Below are 17,885 nucleotides of genomic sequence, written 5' to 3'. Positions count from 1 at the left end.
TTGATAGATTATTACAATTTTTAATATCAAATTGATTAACATTAAAAAACATAATGCATTTAACTTTAATCCAAACAATTTTTAATCTTGCTTATTAAATTTTAATATTTTATGTTTAGAACAATTTTAAATGAAACGGCCAAAATACCACAAGTGACATATTTTTTTTGTTAATCTAAAATGTCATTTTTATTCAAACTTTAATTAGTAGTTCGAGAAATATTTTATATTGTGCAACTGTTTTATTAAAAAATATTAGGAGATAGTTGTAAAGTTCAAAATCATTTGAGAAAAATAAGGATTTATTTATCACTCTTTAAATAACAAAAAACTTGTAAATCATTTTACTCCATAAAAAAATACGCCCATCTGAATCTTCCTCTCTTATACAAAATCTAAACATTTTCTAAGCAGATAGTCTTCTCTGAAATCTTGGATAGGAAAATTAAAATATTTCTCTTATTCAAGAAAAAAATTCATTTTTATATAAATATGTCGCATATATCAAACTTCAACATCAAAATCATTATTCGAATTTAAGAAAAATTACACTCTGCGTTAAATTAAGATGATATAATAATAATAATAATAATAATAATAATAGCCACATCGGCTCACAAGTAATTGGAGATCAATTTCCCTAATGCTTCAACATTCTTGTGTATTGATTTAAACTTATATAATTATTATACTATGTTTACAAGTTCCCTTTAAAAAAAAGTTATTCATTCAACTTTCACTTTTTTGCGGCGTCATTCTACAGAATTGTTATTGTAACGTCTGCCATTCATTCCATCGTAATGCGCTCTTTTTTGTTTTTATAAAAAAATCTATAATGAATCTACCATTTTTAGATTCAGCCCTACGGCAATATCTCGCCCATCGATTATGTACACTTGAAATGCGCTCTAACGCAGAATGTGAAACTATTGTCAGAGATTTCTTTTACATGCTTTGTTGTAAAAAGATTTAGTTTTCACATCATGATTGTTCTTGGTGGAATATTTTTTCAACACTGAAATTTGACTGAAGTATAATGGGATGATTGCAACAAACTTAGAATTTTTTAAGTTATGTTATTTGAAAAACTAATTTATTAATTCCAAGTTCCCGAATTGGGAACAGTTTAGAAGAACAACCTGAAATCGATCGAATACTTTGAGTTTTTTAAGTAGTCGAATACTGCCCATAAAATCATCCCCTTACATTTCCAAATTTACCTTGAAAAGCGCTCGATAACAATTACAACCTTCAATCTTTATGCATTTCCGCCAACGTGCATCTTACTTTTTGAATAATTCCTGACATTTGTTCATATTTTCCAGTTGCATCTGGCAAGTTTTCGAAATTTATAACATCGCAGATGTTTTTCGAGAATTTTTCCGATGACGGAAGTCTGCTATAAGGAGACGTACTTTTCAAAATGGGTGTGCCAAGTTCGATTGACTTTATAGTTGTTTTGGAAATAGGTGTACTGATTTGTGGAAGCTGAGACGTCGTGGTCGACGTCGATTCTGAATCTGACGCAGCCGGTGAATTCGTGGGAGAAGATGATGCGATGCTATCGTTCTTTAAGCAAACAAAAAATAAATTTTAAATTTACGTTTAGTAAATATTTGAAAAAATCAGCATAGGCAATAAATTTGCACCGTAATTTTACACATTCTAATTTAAAGAATTTTAAATCGTAAGCTTTAAAAATTGAATATTTGAAATAAAATTAAAAAATACATCAGACATTTCAAAACAACTAGACAAAATTCTAACATTCTAATTTGATCAATTTTTATTGTGAAATTTGAACTTCTTTTATACTAACATCTTTTAAAGTTGAATAATTTTAAATTAATTAAAATTAAATGGGGAAGTTAGATTTTTGTAAGTATTTGTCTTTCTATGTGTAATTGAATTATTAGTGAGAAAATAAGGCACATTTGGTAAGCTGGAACACCGGAAGTAGTACCCATTCTAAACTAATTTGAAAAAAAAATGGAAAAAAAGCTGATAAAATTTCTAAGAGAATTCTCAAGCCTGATTTTTGAATTATGCATTCAATTTTTTTATAAATGAACAAATATGACGAAAAATCGGCCAGTTTTCCTGTTTGACGTTCCCGGTGTTCGTCAATCACAGAAAAATGGTTGAAATAGCCTAAAATGCATATAATAACATTGGTTAAAGATGTTCCAATATTATGTAATAAATAAGTAAATTTTATAAACAAACTATTCGTTTAAAGAATGTTTTCTACGATTTTCTATAATTTTACATTTTTTGAGTTATATTGCAAGAAATTTGTATAAGAAAATATAATGATGTAGAAATTTCTGCATGAGATTATTATTGTTAATATTATAAACAAAAACATTAATCAGGTATTTGTTGATAGAGAGATTCCTTTTTCTTTCGATGTCAACTTTTTTAATTATGAACTTCATGATAATTTCAGAAAAATTCATAATTTTTTAAATGAATTTTATGATTTAAAAAAAACATTATTGTGGCATCTGTCGACGAATAAATTCTTTTGTTTCTGAGGCAGACTTTCTAATTCGGATCTTCATAATAAATTCAGCAACATTCATGACTAGTTTATAAATTAATATAAGCATTATTTGGGTATTTGTATTTGGGTATTTGAAGGAAAAGGTCATTCTACTCAATCCTGAAGCTGCAGCCTTATTAGAAGAATTAAAGTAATGAGAAACTTAAACTAAAGGGACTGTGATTGAAAAAAAAACTTTTTCACTGACAAATAGCTAAAAAGTGCATATTTTGTATTAATTTTGGTTAAAACATCATAGCATTCAGACTGACACCGAAAAAAAACAATTTTTTTTGCATTTGTTTGTTAAATAATCATTAAATTGATTTAAGAATTATGAATTCTGCTGAAATTATCATTAAGTTATTAATTTAAAAACTTGACATAGAAAAAAAACGTATATTTCTGTCGTTAAATGCCTTTAATGCATTTGCTTAAAAAAATCATTAAATCTATCAATTAATTATGAATTTTGCTGAAGTTGTCATGAAATTGCCAATTGAAAGGACTGGCATTGGAAAAAAAATCATAAGAATAAATCAACAAATTATGAATTTTGCTCAAATTATCATAAAGTTCCTAATTTAACAGATTGATATAGAAAAAAACGTATTTTTCCGTCGAGAAATGCCTTATAAATGAATTTGCGTATTAAATTTGTTTATAATATTAACAATAATAATCTCAAGAAATTTCTTGCAACAAAACTTGAGAAAGTATAAAATTATGGAAAATCGTAGAAAACATTCTTGCAACAAATAATTTATTTATAAATTTTTTGTTTTGCTTATTATATAATATTGGAACATCTTTAACTAATGTTACTCTATGAAACTTAGGTGATTTCAACCATTTTCCTGTTATTGACGAGCACTAGGAACATCAAACAGACAAAATTTACAATTTTTTCGTCATATTGGTTTAATTATAAAAAAAATTGAAAGACTAATTTAAAAATCAGACTCTTTTAGATATCTTATTAGCATTTTTAAAAAATTTTTTTGGTCCAAATCGGTCAATATTTGTCGGTTGTGGGTTATTTTGAACCAAAAGAGTCATTTTTTCCCCAACGTGGGGCGGCTACCCTAAATAATTTTACTTTTTACTTTTTACATTAAAGAGAGGAAAAGTGCCTACCTTCGGTTCAGGGGTCAAATCGCCTTGCGAATCAAAATCCTCCGCATCTGGAGGAGGAGGTTCGGGGGGATTAACAGGTTTGTCTTTTGGAAGTGGAGGAACAAATAAGCCATTCACTGGCACACTTTCCACCAGAGTTTCTTCTGAAACACAAAAACAGAATTTAAAAAAAAAACACGGTATAAAAAAAGTCCTGACAATGCCAGGTATTTTCCGTGTATCGCAGATGTTTCCAGGTACAATTTTTTATAGTACTATATTGAATTCAATCAAGTAAAATAATTGAATTATCAGCAAGATAGATGATTTTTAACGAAATAGTTGCATTTTCAACAAAAAGATTAATTTTTAATTAAAAAGATGATAATTCAACCAAATATATGAAATCACAACCAAATAATAGAATTTTCAACAACAAAGAAGATCAATTTTCAACCAAATGGTTTAATTAATTAATAGTTGGAATTGTTGAATTTTAAACCAAAAAGATTAATTTTTAGTTAAAAATTATCAATTTTCAGCCAAATGGTTTAATTTTTAACCAAAAAAATATCAGTTTTCAACAAAAAATGGAATAATTACATTTTTAGTTTAAAAAATTAATTTTCAGCTAAGTTGATGAATATTTCATTGAAATACTTAAATTTTCACATAAAAAGATTAATTTTCGAATACCAAGATTAATTTTCAAACGAAAAGATTAATGTTTTTCAACAAAATAGTTGAATTTTAAACTAAATTAGACTAATTTCTAACCAAATAGTTGAATTATAAACAAAAACGATTAATTTTAAACTAAAATGATGAATCATCAACTAAAATAGTTTAATGTAAAACCAAAAAAATGAATTTTGAATTACAAAGATACTTTTTCAACCAAATGGTTTAATTTTTAACTAAAAAATATCAGTTTTAAGCAAAAAATGAAATCGTTACATTTTCGGTAAAAAAAATTAATTTTAAACTAAAATGATGGATGTTTAATTGAAATACTTACATTTTCAATCAAAAAAATTAATTTTCGAATACCAAGAATAATTTTCAAACAAAAAGATTAAGTTTCTACAACAACAAAAAACAACGATTTTCCACAAAATAGTTGAACTTTCAACTAAAAAAGATAAATTTTCAACCAAATATCTTAATTTTGAACTAAAAAATATCAGTTTTCAACAATAACTGGAATAGGTACATTTTCAATTAAAAAAATTAATTTTTTAACTTAAATAATTAATATTTAACTGTAATACTTAAATTTTCAATTAAAAAGATTAATTTTCGAATACCAAGAATAATTTTCAAACAGAACGATTAACGGTTTTCAACAAAATAGTTTAATTTCAACTAAAATGATCAATTTTTAACATAACGGATTAATTTTCGAATATAATGATGAATCTTTACTGGAATAGTTGAATTTTAAACCAAAAAAAACTCATTGTTAACTATACTGATGAATCTTCATCCGAAATAGTTGAATATTAAACCAAAAAGAAGAATTTTCAATTAAAAAATATACGTTTTCAACCAAATTATTTAATTTTTAACTAAAAAATATCAGTTTTCAACAAAAAATAGAATAGTTACATTTTCAGTTCAAAAATGAATTTTTAACTAAAATTATGAATAATTAATTGGAATACTCAACTTTTCAATTAAAAAGATTAATTTTCGAATGGCCAGAATAATTTTCAAACAAAAAGATTAATGGGTTTTAACAAAATAGTTGAATTTTCAACTATAAAAGAAACAATTTCAACCAAATAGTTTAATTTTAACTAAAATGAACAATTTTTAATGTAACTGATGGATTTTCGAATAGAATTATAAATCTTTGAATGGAATAGTAGAATTCTAAAAAAAAAAGATTAATTTTCAACTAAAATGATGATCTCCAACTGGAATTGTTAAATATTAAAACAAAAGAATTTTCAATTAAAAAAATACTTTTTCAATCAAAAATTGAACAGTTACATTTTCAATTAGAATTATAAATTTTTAACTGGAATGGTTGAATTAACAAAAAGATTAAAGTTTCAACTAAAGTGATGAATCTTTAACTGAAATAGTTCAATTAGAAATAAAAAAGATGACATTACAACTGAAATGATTAATATTTGTTTAGAATTATTAAATTTTCAACCAAGAACATTAATTTCTATGTTTAGAAAACACGCAATTTAAACTAAAAGATAATTTTTCAAAAAAAACTTGAATAGTTAAGTTTTGAGGTAAAAAATTATTATTCAATCATAGAGATGAATTTTCAACAAAATTGTTAAAATTTCAAATGGAATAGTTAAATTGTCAGCAATAAAAATTAATTGTCAGTCAAAGAAAAAAAAACAATTTTTAATATAAGAGTTAAAATTTCAACCCAGCGATAAAGTTTGTATTCCAAAAAAGATTAATTCTTAACGAAAAATATAGTAGTTGATATAATAAACCAAAAAGATAAAAAATATAAATCAAAAACAGTTCCATTTAACCAAAAAAGATTACTTTTTAAAATAAGTTGAATTCTCAATCAAGAAATATTTTTTCGGTCAAGAAAGAGAAAAAATTGCAAACAAACTGTTTAATTCTCAAGCAAAAAGATGATTGCTCAAACAAGAAGATTAATTGTATACCATTAGAGAACGAATTTTCAACAAAATGCATGAATTTTGAACCAAAAACTTGTATTTTCAACTGAAAACGATCCACTTACAAAAAAAAAAAATAGTTAAATTTTCAGTTAAAAAAAAATTAATTAAAAAAATATATTTCTGAACAAACTGTTAAAATACAGTGATATACAGATACTTTTACGAATGAAGAATCATTGTTATTCAAATTTAGATTGCAATTAAAAAAAAATTATGCTTTCGAAAAAATTCCCTGACTTAAAAAAATCCCTGGTATTTCCTTGTTTTTCCAGTCATATAAAAATTCCCCGACAATTTAAGGTTTTCCCGGTAGGGCTTTAAAAATGATGTCAATATGGAAATTTAAGAACTGGATAAATACCTTCCATTTCATCAATTTCCATTTCACTCGTATTTACGTCGGAACTCGATGACAGGTTGAAATTCTTTTTCATTTTCTTTCTTTTATAGCCATCGTCTACTTTCTTGCCACTCAGACTCATCAGCATGGTCGTTTTACTATAGGCCACTTGTGTTTCTGAACCCCAATAATGTTTCTCTTCCTGCAGTTAATAATTATTTTAGTATACCAGCAATTTTATTACATTATGATTTTCTTTTGCCTGAAGAAGTGAATTCCTACTTACGTCTCGAAATCCTTTCGGCGTAGGGATGTTGAAACCCGGAAAGTCAATAATCTGTTTAACGTCATATTTATCACGGTCTCCTTCAAGGACAATCTCGCCTACTTTTGCATCCGGATCGAGTTCCGCAACACCATCAGAATTAAATAATGTCAACCCTGAATGCTGCTGTCGTGTTTCTTCTAACCACCCTGGAGGATAGCCAAGTCTCCTCATTCTATGACAAAATAGTTTGATACATGAATTACGAATGTCAAAAAAGGTTACCGTTTTTTTCATAACTGATAACCCTATAAATTGTTCCTAAGGACAATTAAAGAGTAAGAAAACAAAACTTGATAAATCCACTTAAGTTAACATCTCAATATTCAAGAATACATTTTAACTTGAAATACATTGATCGAAATTACATTAAAAATGGGCAATGGGCTTTTATTATCTGTTGGCGCCACATAATTATATGTAAATAATATTTTTAATTTAATACTGTCTAAAAGTTGTTTACTAAATTAAAATAGATTTATGATCTTTTCATTATGTAAAGGCTTATTTCACTAATAATTAATGTTCTATCAAATTTTTTTAAATTCATTAATACGCTCTTTATATTTCCCTAATAATGCACATGAATCCAAAATCTTGACATTTTATTTCTAAAAACTCAAAATAAAGATAATATATGTAAAATTATCGGCTGCTTTCAGGGATCAACCATAAACTACGTTACCATTTTTTGACCCCCCCCCCCCACCCCACCTTTAGTGTAAGGGTTGAAATGAAAAATTGTAATTATAAAACAAAAACTATTTTTTTACTCAATAGTTGATTTTTTTACTGAATTATTCAACTTAAAAAAATTAGAAATTTTCTACATAAAACAGTTGAATTATCAAATAAAAAATATGAAATTTTGATTTAAAAAAAGTTAATTTTATATCAAAAAGGAGAATTTCCAATAAAATAAGAGAACTTTCGACCCTAAATTTGAGTTTTCAACTAAGCTAGATTAATTTTCAACGAAAAAAACTAATTTTTAACATAATAGTTCAAGTTTAACAAAAAGTTCCAATTTTTACTTTAAAAAGTTTCGAACAAAAATGGAATACGAAAATTTTCAATTACCAAAATTATTTTTAAGAAAACAGATCAATTTCCAATCAAAGATGAACTTGTAACTAAAATTTGTATTTGTCAACCAAAAAATGTATATCTAAGAAACCAGTCCAAATTTAAAACCTAGTTGTTAAATTTTTAAACAAAATGATGAATTTTTAAACAAAAAGATTAATTTTCTACCGAAAAAAAAAGAATTTTTAATCAAAATTTAAGAGTTTTCAATCAAAAAGATGAAGTTTCAACTAAAAAAAGATGTATTTTTAAACAAAGACATTTTTTAATTTTTAAGAAAGTCGTTTTAATTTAAACCCTAGTTGTTAATTTTTTAAACAAAAATATTTATTTTTATAGCGAGTCAATATGCCAATATACCTATATTGTCGGCATGACCGTATGATGAATTATAAATTTCGGTAATAAATTAAAAATTAAAATAAACAATTGATTTTCAGAGTAAGGGTTGAAATGCCAAAAATTGCAATTATAAAAATCGACTTTTTTACTCAATAGTTGATTATTTTACTAAATTATTCAACTTTTAAAAAAATGACAAATTTTTTACACAAAACAGTTTAATTTTGAAATAAAAAATATGCAATTTTGATAAAATGATAAATTTCGGTAATAAATCAAAATTAAAATAAACAATTGATTTTCAGAGTCAGGGTTGAAATCAAAAATTGTAATTATAAAAAAAAAACTATTTTTTTACTCAGTAGTTGATTTTTTTAGTAAATTATTGAATTTTAAAAAAATGACAATTTTTCTACATCATAAAAAAGTTGGATTATCAAATAAAAAATATGAAATTTTGATAAAAAAGTTAACTTTATACCAAAATGGCGAATTGCCAACAAAATACGAGAACTTTCGACCCTTAATTTGAGTGTTCAACTAAGCTAGATAAATTTTCAACGACAAAAACGAATTTTTAGCATAATAGTTCAAGTTTAACAAAAAGTTCAATTTTTACTTTAAAAAGAACCAGTTTCGACAAAAAATGGGATACGTAAATTTTCGATTACCAAAGTAATTTTTTAATAACAAAAAAAAATGAATTTTTAACAAAACAGTTCAATTTCTAACCAAAGAGATGAACTTGTAACTAAAAATTTTAATTGTCAAACAAAAAATGCATTTTTAAGAAAGTAGTACAAATTTAAAACCTAATTGTTAAAGTTTTAACAAAAATGATAAATTTTTAAAGAAAAAGATTATTTGAGCGTGTGGATTAGATCTGCCGTGATTTAAGAAAACATCGTTAACTGCAAAATGAACGAACCCGAGAAAATCGACGAAAACTGTTCCAATCTTTACTCGCGTGCATCGCGGATTCTAATTCATTTTCTGCAGTTTTTGTTGTTGTTCTTAACTAATTTGCATATGCCGAAACGCGGAAAAATGTTCGAAATCAATGACTTTTGAAACTAAACTCGCGAAAACTCGGTTTCTACTCGAGGTAATTATCTCGGGTTTTTTCCAAATAGTAAAAGCTCTACCGATACCAATTATGTTTTAAAAATAGATTTTTTTTCTATTTGTGACATAAAAATGATTGCAAACCATGACGGTCTCGCGGACGGAAAACTTCCAGTAGCAAAGTTATTGCCTGATGTTTAAGGAATATTTTGACAAAAATAGAGCCAAAACGTTCTCTTTGTTTAAAAGAAACGAGCGATTTTTTATAGTCGAGTACGCACTTGACTCGAGTCGACCCGCGCCTTCATACACACCACAGTGGTATAGAATAGAAATTTATTGTTCATACTTGACCACAGGTCATATTTCTTAACCAACTTTTTTTACAGATTACGAATAAAATATTTTTTCCCACAAATCACCCCCATCTTTCTGTTTCATAGGGTCCAGTCCCCTGGCTCTTCCTATCCAGTCTATAATTTAGAAGTGTCGTGAGAGTTGACCGCGGCCACGTTCGTGCTGTTTGTTCATTGGGCCGAGATTCATTCAAATGCATGGGAAAAAACATAAAAATTCAATTTTTATATGACACGCTCAGAGAAAAAGCGAACTAAAAAAATAAGTTGCGGAAAAGTGAAGTAAAAACACGCGAGAGCAAAAACGACCTAATAGTTAGCCGAGAGGTAAAACGATACAAGAATGAAGGGAGAAGATTCCCCCCACTTTGCTGCTGCGAAGACCAGCCTCGTGTAAAGCCGAAAATGCGCGAACACGAATCCGAGCTCGCCCGACTTTACGAATGACGATCTAATCAACTGCTCCTCAAATTTATTCTGGTTTTAAAATCCTGAGTTACCATAGAATCATTACATTTGTTGCGAAGTGGAAAATATTTTCACCATATAATTGAATTTTTTACTAAAATGATATATTTTTAACGGAAAATGGAATGTTTAATCTTTATCTAAACAAATCATATATCAACAGAAAAGAATTTTTACTAAAAAGGTGGATTTTTAACGAACGAAATGAATTCTTAATTAAAATAGATGAACTTTAAACAAGAAGAATAAATTTTTACCAAAAAAAGATACATTTTTAACTGAGAAAGGTCAATTTTTTTACCCAAAAAAAAAAAACAACACATTTTTTAATTAAAAAAATACATTTTTAACCGATAATGATACAGTTAAATTTTTAATCCCAAAAATTAATTTTTAACAAAATATTAGAATTTTCATAAAGACAAAATAAATTATTTTTAACCAAAACAGATACTTTTTGAAACATGAAGAATAATTTAATTTAAAAAAAACATGAACTTTTAATAACTGAAAGCAGTCCATTTTTAAGCAAAAAAATGTAACACAATAGTTCAATCTTTGACGAAAAAATATATAAATTGTAACCTAGAAAAGATCAATTTTAAATCAAAAATGATACAGTTAAAATTTAAGTATTAAAAAATGTTCTTTCAACCAAAAAGAATCGAATTTTTAATAAAGGTGTTAAATAATCAACCAATAGAATGAATTTTTTTACCAAAATAGATGCATTTTCAAACAAGAATGCTAATTTTCTACTATAAAATAAGAATTTTCAACTGAAAAAAAATAAATGGTAAAAAAATCAATAAATTTGTCAAATTTTTAACTTGAAAATTAATATTAAAACTAAAAAAACAAGTATTTAACCAAACATGTAGTAGTTCATTTTCAATTTAAAAAATTTAATTGTCGACGGAAATAATGAATTTTCAACTGAAAAATAAAATTTTGAACAAAAAATTTAACAGTTGAATTTTAAATTCAAAATTTAATTTTGAACAAAAGGAAAACAATCGAATTTATTACATATTAGAAGTTTGAACAAAGAAGTGAATACAAAAACATGAAGAATAATACTCTACCAATTAAATGGATTTTTAACCATATACATACTTGAATTTGAATAAAAAAAATTTTTTTAACAAAAAATGGAATTAATACATGTTTAGCAAAAAAATTAATAAAAAAGCAAAAAAAAATTAATTTTCAAATGGAAAGAAGAATTTTCAAAACAAATCAATTTTTACTAAAAAGCCGAAATTTACATCAAAACAAAATTCTGTTTCAACCAAAAAACAATTAATTTTTCAAACAAATATTTTTCTTAAAAAAGACGTAATTTCAAACAAATTAATTTGTAAAAAAAACGAATTATCTATAAAATAGGTAGTTTTCAACCATGAATGCCATCGGAACATTTTCAATAAAAAAAATATTTTAAAAATTACGAAATTACCAAAAAAATTTAACCAGGTAGTTGAATGTGTTAACTAAAAAAGATTTTTCAACCAGGAAGGTAATAGCTTAATTTTCAGCTGAAAAAAAAATTTTTAACAAAATCATAATTATTTTTTACCAAAACTATCAGTTTTGAAACAAGAAAGAAAAGTTTCTACCAAAAAGACGAACTTTCAACTGAAAACAACAAGCACTTTTTAATTGAAAATTCCATTTTATGCTCAAGGTTTCAGTAGAAAAAATTAAATTTCAACACAAGAATAACATACAAAAAAAAGAATTTTCAACCAAAATGTCTATTCTATTTGTGTAAAAAAAGTTTATAAATAAGTAGATCAAAAATCATAATTCTATCGACAAAAAACGAGTTCACTACATTAGTCGATGACATAACAATGAATTTCAATGTTTATTTAAAGCAATTTTTCTCGTTATTCGCCTCAAACGCGAACTGAATTATTAATAAAAACAAGTAAGAATGTCTAACTCTTTTTTACTGAATACATTCCTTTTCAGTTTAAAACTTCTAGTATTACATTTTTTTGATTGAAGTTTCATCTTTTTTGTTAAAAATTTTTCTATTTGGTTTAAAATGAACTTTCCTGTTAGAAATTCATAAGTTTGGTTTGAAAATTCAAAGGTTTTGCAAAAAAATCATCTGTTCCGTTAAAGTACTTCATTTTGATATACAAATTTTTTTTAAATTGATATTTTTTCTTTTCGGACTTAAAAAGCCTTTTTGGTTGAAAATTGATTTTTGAACTGAAAATTTAACTCTTTCATTTTTTGTTAAAAATGCAGCATTTTTAGTTGGGAATTCAACTATTTAGTTGAAAAATCACCTTGATTGATAGGAAATTATTCTTCTCGTTTGAAAATTTTACTATTTTTATTAAGAATTCAGTTCTTGGGTTATAAATTCCACTCTTTCGTTGAAAATTGATTGTGTTCTTGATGAATATTTTAATATTTTGTTATAACTTCTTTTTTCGGTTAATAGTCACATTTTTACTGAAAATATAACTATTCCATTTTTGGCTGGAAATTAAACTTTTTTTTAAACACTTTATTTTTTAGTTGAAAATTTAACTGTGTGGTGGAAAATCCATGTATTTTGTTGAATATTCATTTTTTTTAGAAGAATATTATTCTTTATGTTTGTACATTCATTTATTTGGTGAAAATGTAACTATTTTGCTGTTAATTCGATTTTGTTTTAAATTAATTTTTCTGACTGAAAATGTAACTGTTCCTGTTTTGGTTAAAAAGGTATCTTTTTTAGTCGAAAATTTACTTCTTTCGTTGAAAATTAAACTACTACGTTGAAAAAACAATTTTAACTATTCCATTTTTGGTTGAATACTTATGTTTTATATTGAAATTCATTTCTAAAGTTGAAAATTGCTTTCGTGTTTGCTTCAAAATTCGTCGATTTTAGAGAAAATTAATTTCATTGGTAGAAAATTCATTTTGTTATTAGAATATTATTCTTGTTGTTTGTGCATTCACTTCTGTGTTTAAACATTTATGCATTTTGTTGTAAATTCGATTGTTTTTATTGTTCTTCAAAACTCATTTTTTAAGTTGAAAATTTATTTCTTTTTTCATTGCAAATTGGACTATTTCATTCGAAATTTGTTTTTTTTTTGCTTGAAAATTGACCGTTTTTAATTAAAATTTCATCTGTTTTGAAATTGAATTATTTTTCTTGTTTGAAAATGTATCTATTTTGGTGAAAAATTCTTTTTCTTTTATTGTTGATAATTGAACTATTTTGTTACAAATTCAACTGTTTGCTGAAAATTAATTTTGTATACTGAACCATGAAATGTATTATCTTCGGTTGAAATTTTCTTTAATTTTAAACTTGAACAATTTTTCTGAGCTTTTTTCTTGAATATTGAATTTTCTCAGTTAAAATTCATTTTTTGTTTGTAGAGAATTATTCTTATTTTTAAAAAAATGCATCTATTTTAATCAAGAATTCCTTTCTTTCGTTGAAAAGACTGAATTGTATACTAAAAAAAGGCATTTTTAATAAAATACATGAGCTTTGCACAAAAGAATTTTATTTTCCACCAAGTCTAATTTTCTATACAAAAATTAATGTTTAATCATAGTTAAATTTTCGACAAAAAAGATTAATTTTCTTGCTGAAATTGTTTTAAGTTATTGAAATTCATTGAAAATTCCTTGGAATATTTTAAAACATCCTAAAATATTTTAAATCCTTTAAAATTTCTTGAAAATTCCTTTAAATTTTAAAAGTACCCTAAAATATTTCAAATCCTTTAAAACCTCATACTAAATTATTGAAATCAATGGAAAATTCCTTGGAATCTATTAAAATATACTAAGATATATCAAATAATTTAAAATCTCATATTAAATTACTGTAATCAATTGAAAATTCCTTGGAACCTTTTAAAATACACTCATTAATTTCGAAACCTTCAAAATCTTTTGAAACCCCTTGACATCTTTTTAAGATTTCTAAGATACTTGGAAGTTTTTTAAACAACCCTGATACAATTGTTAAAATTCTTTGAAATTCCCTTAAATTATCAAAATGGATTGAAAATTCATTTACATCTTTTTGAAAATCCTCAAATATTTAAAATACTTTAAAATCTTTTGAAATCTCTTGAAAATTCAAAATTCAAAAATACCCTAAAATAATTAAAATCTTTTACAATCTCATGCTACATTATTGAAATCAATTAAAAATTCCTTGGAACATTTTAAAATACTCTCAAATATTGCAATACCTTCCAAATATTTTGACATACCTTGAGCTTTTTTTTAAAGATTTTTAAAGTACTTCTTTAAAATTCTTTGAAATTCCGTAAAATTATAAAAATAAGATGAAAATTCTTTGACATCTTTTAAAACATCCTCAAATATTTAAAATCCTTAAAAATCTTTTGAAAACTCTTGAGAATTTTAAAAGCTTCAGATTGAAATTTAGAAAGCAGAAAAATTTCAAAACGTTAAAAATTGAAATATTTGTAGATTAGAGTTTTGAAAATGGAATCAATAAAAATTCAAAACTTTCAAAATTTTATTTTGAACTATGAAATATGAATAATTTCCAACTCGATGGAATTCAAGTTTTCAAAATTTGAATTGTATACTCAGAAGATTATTGGCCAAAAATTAGTAATCATAAATAAATTGAAAGCGTTCAAAATTTAAAAGTATGTTTAAAAAATATATATATAATTTTATAATTTTATACAAAAATTGTTTTTAAATCCTTAAACTTTAACTCGAGTAATTTGTATCAACACTTTAATTTAATAGTTTGACTAATCTACAAACATTAAAATTTTTAACACTTTGAAATTTTTCTGTTTTCTAAATTTCAGTCTGAAATAATTTTATTTAGAGATTGCCCAATTGAAAAACGTACTTTTAAATTATGAACGCTTTCATTTTATTCATGATTAGTAATTTTTTATAAATAAACTTTCAAATTTACAGTTCAAAATTTGAAGACTTGAATCCCATCTTAAATTACCATACCAAATTATTGTTATTAAATAGTTGCAAATTTTTGAAAATTAAATTTTGAAAGCTTTGAATTTTTATTGATCCCATTTTCAAAACTCTAATCTAAAAAACATTTCAACATTTAACGTTCTGAAACTTTTCTCGTCTTTAAATTTCAATTTGAAGCTTTACAAAATTTCAAGAGATTTCAAAAAAATTTTAAGTGTTTTAAATATTTGAGGATGTTTTAAAAGATGTCAAGGAATTTTCAATTTATTTTTATAATTTACAGGAATTTCAAAGAATTAAAAAAATTTTAGAAGGGTTATTTAAAAAAATTCAAAAGTACTTGAAAAATCTTTTAAAAAAAGTTCAAGGTATGTCAAAATATTTGGAATGAATTGCAATATTTGAGAGTATTTACAAATGTTCCAAGGAATATCCAATTGATTACGGTATTTTAATATGAAATTTTGAAAGATTTGTTATATTTTAGGATATTTTAATAGATTCCAAGGAATTTTTCATTGATTATAATAATTTAATATAATGTTTTAAAGAATTTGAAAATATTTTAGGGTATTTTTAAAATTGCAAGGAATTTTCAAGAGCTTAAAAAAATTTCAAGAGATTTAAAAGGATTTTTAACTACTTTGTACAAAATTCTTTTTTTTTTCATTAAAAAAAAATTTTTAACCACAAGAAAATTTATTTTTTTTGTCGAAAATTTAACAATAATTAAACATTAACTTTTTGTATAGAAAATTAGTTTTGTTGAAAATTAAATTTCTTTTGTGCAAAGTTCATGTATTTTATTAAAAATGCCTTTTTTAGTTTATAATTCAGCTTCTTGGATGAAAAATTAACTTTTTGTTAGAAAATTTAACTATTTTGTTGAAAAAATTAAAAAAAATTTTTTTTTTAATTTATGTATTTTATTACAAATTTACTTTTTTTGCATAAAACTAATTGTTTTAGTTAAAGTTGAACTATTTCTATTAAAAGATAGTCAAGTAGTCATTAACATTAATATAAAATTTTATAATTATAATATTAACATCAATAATATATATAATAGTAATAATATCCATATTATATACACCTGAAAAACATAACCTCAAAATCGAATCATGTATGAAATTAAGAATCACGCGAAACATCAGAATCGCCAATTTCTTTAATTTCTTTCAAATGGAGATCGAGATATAAATCAAGACCTATGGTGGGGGTAAATCTTAGGCTCGATCTGGCAGCTCTAGGAGCAGCTGATTATATTTTTATTCGTGAATTCGGGCGAGTTCGGATTCGTGTTCGCGCATTTTCGGCTTTATACGAGGCTGATCTTCGCAGCAGCAAAGTGGGGGGAATCTTCCCCCTTCATTCTTGTGTCGTTTTACCTCTCGGCTAACTATTAGGTCGTTTTTGCTCTCGCGTGTTTTTACTTCACTTTTCCGCAACTTATTTTTTTAGTTCGCTTTTGCTCTGAGCGTGTCATATAATAAAAAAAATTTTATCGAATTTTCTTCTGCAGTCAGCTAATCAAGAAAGCTTCTTATATTTTTAAAAGCAAAATTTATTATAAAAAAAATGTAAGTTGCTCGAGTTTTATACGAAAATTCGGTTTACTTTTTGGCGGGCAGTTCAAATAGAAGTTCTGTCATCCCTATTTAAATTTTGATATTATTATTTATTTTCTTGATTCAAGTGAATAATTATATTAATATTACATGCTATGATTATCTGTTAATAATAATTGAACATTAAAAATACTTTTGGAAATAATAATATTAATATTAAGATTATTATATTAATTGAATAAGATAATTTGATTGAAAAGTAAGGCTTTTCACAGTCGATGAAATTGAAAATCTTTAATGGAAAATAAAGTACTTGAAAATGATTGTAATTTTTATAATCTTTTTTTTAATTTTAGAGTAAAATTGAATTTATTGTTTTAGTCATGGAGTTTTTATTTTTCAGCTAAGACTTTTTGTTGCTGTTTCTGTAAAAAAAAAATGACATGAGAAAAGGACATTTAAAAAAGTATAACAATGGTGAAACATTGATAAAATTGCTTTATAAATCGCTAAATATATAAAGAACAGTTTGTAATATGATGGCATAGAGTTTTTATTATTTTATTAATTATTTTATTTTGTATGTAATATATAAAAAATGAAGCCAAATAAGGAAGTCGATAAAAGTTTTTAATTTTATCATGATTTTGATCTTTCAATATTGGTGTAAATTGGAAGTCGTTCTTACTATAGTTTCAAATTTCAAAAACATAATTGCACAAGCAATATTTAGGAAAATTAATAGTCTTAAATAATTGTTTATTATCGTTTCAAATTTTATGACGAATGTTAAAAAAAAGTACACATTTCGTAATTTGTCTATAATTATAAGTAAGTTTAAACGGCTTTCTTTAAGACGAGGAAAATTCAAATATAAATTTAAATAATACTTTGTGTGCTATATTAATATAAAAATTAATAAAAATAGAACAGACTGCCGTTTTAGTCGCCATTTTTTTATATTGGAAAAATTAATTTTTTAAGTATATATACTCTAAAAAAATATTGTTTCCAATACAAAACAATGGAGAAATATTAATATT

At 24.6% G+C, this 17,885-nt stretch overlaps 1 protein-coding gene across 2 annotated transcripts in view; it reads right to left on the bottom strand.

Annotated features, from left to right (window-relative positions):
• Nucleotides 1-284: 284 nt before the first annotated feature.
• Nucleotides 285-17,885, bottom strand: part of LOC117172230 (zinc finger CCHC domain-containing protein 8 homolog) — a 26,116-nt gene continuing 8,515 nt past the window's right edge. The window contains exons 4-7 of one of the 2 annotated variants that reach the window (XM_033360038.1): nucleotides 6,957-7,170; nucleotides 6,692-6,872; nucleotides 3,683-3,822; nucleotides 285-1,569 (exon numbers count right to left, since the gene is read on the bottom strand). In XM_033360038.1, coding sequence (XP_033215929.1) covers nucleotides 1,252-1,569; nucleotides 3,683-3,822; nucleotides 6,692-6,872; nucleotides 6,957-7,170 — 853 coding nt within the window. In that variant the 3' untranslated portion in view covers nucleotides 285-1,251. Of the gene's footprint in view, nucleotides 1,570-3,682; nucleotides 3,826-6,691; nucleotides 6,873-6,956; nucleotides 7,171-17,885 lie in introns of both variants that reach the window. The other variant, XM_033360036.1, reaches the window with a different exon arrangement.

The sequence above is a fragment of the Belonocnema kinseyi genome, chromosome 1 (genome assembly GCF_010883055.1).
Source record: "Belonocnema kinseyi isolate 2016_QV_RU_SX_M_011 chromosome 1, B_treatae_v1, whole genome shotgun sequence".
NCBI classification, from domain to species: Eukaryota; Metazoa; Arthropoda; class Insecta; order Hymenoptera; family Cynipidae; genus Belonocnema; species Belonocnema kinseyi.
This window is presented reverse-complemented; position numbering and strand designations above follow the sequence as displayed.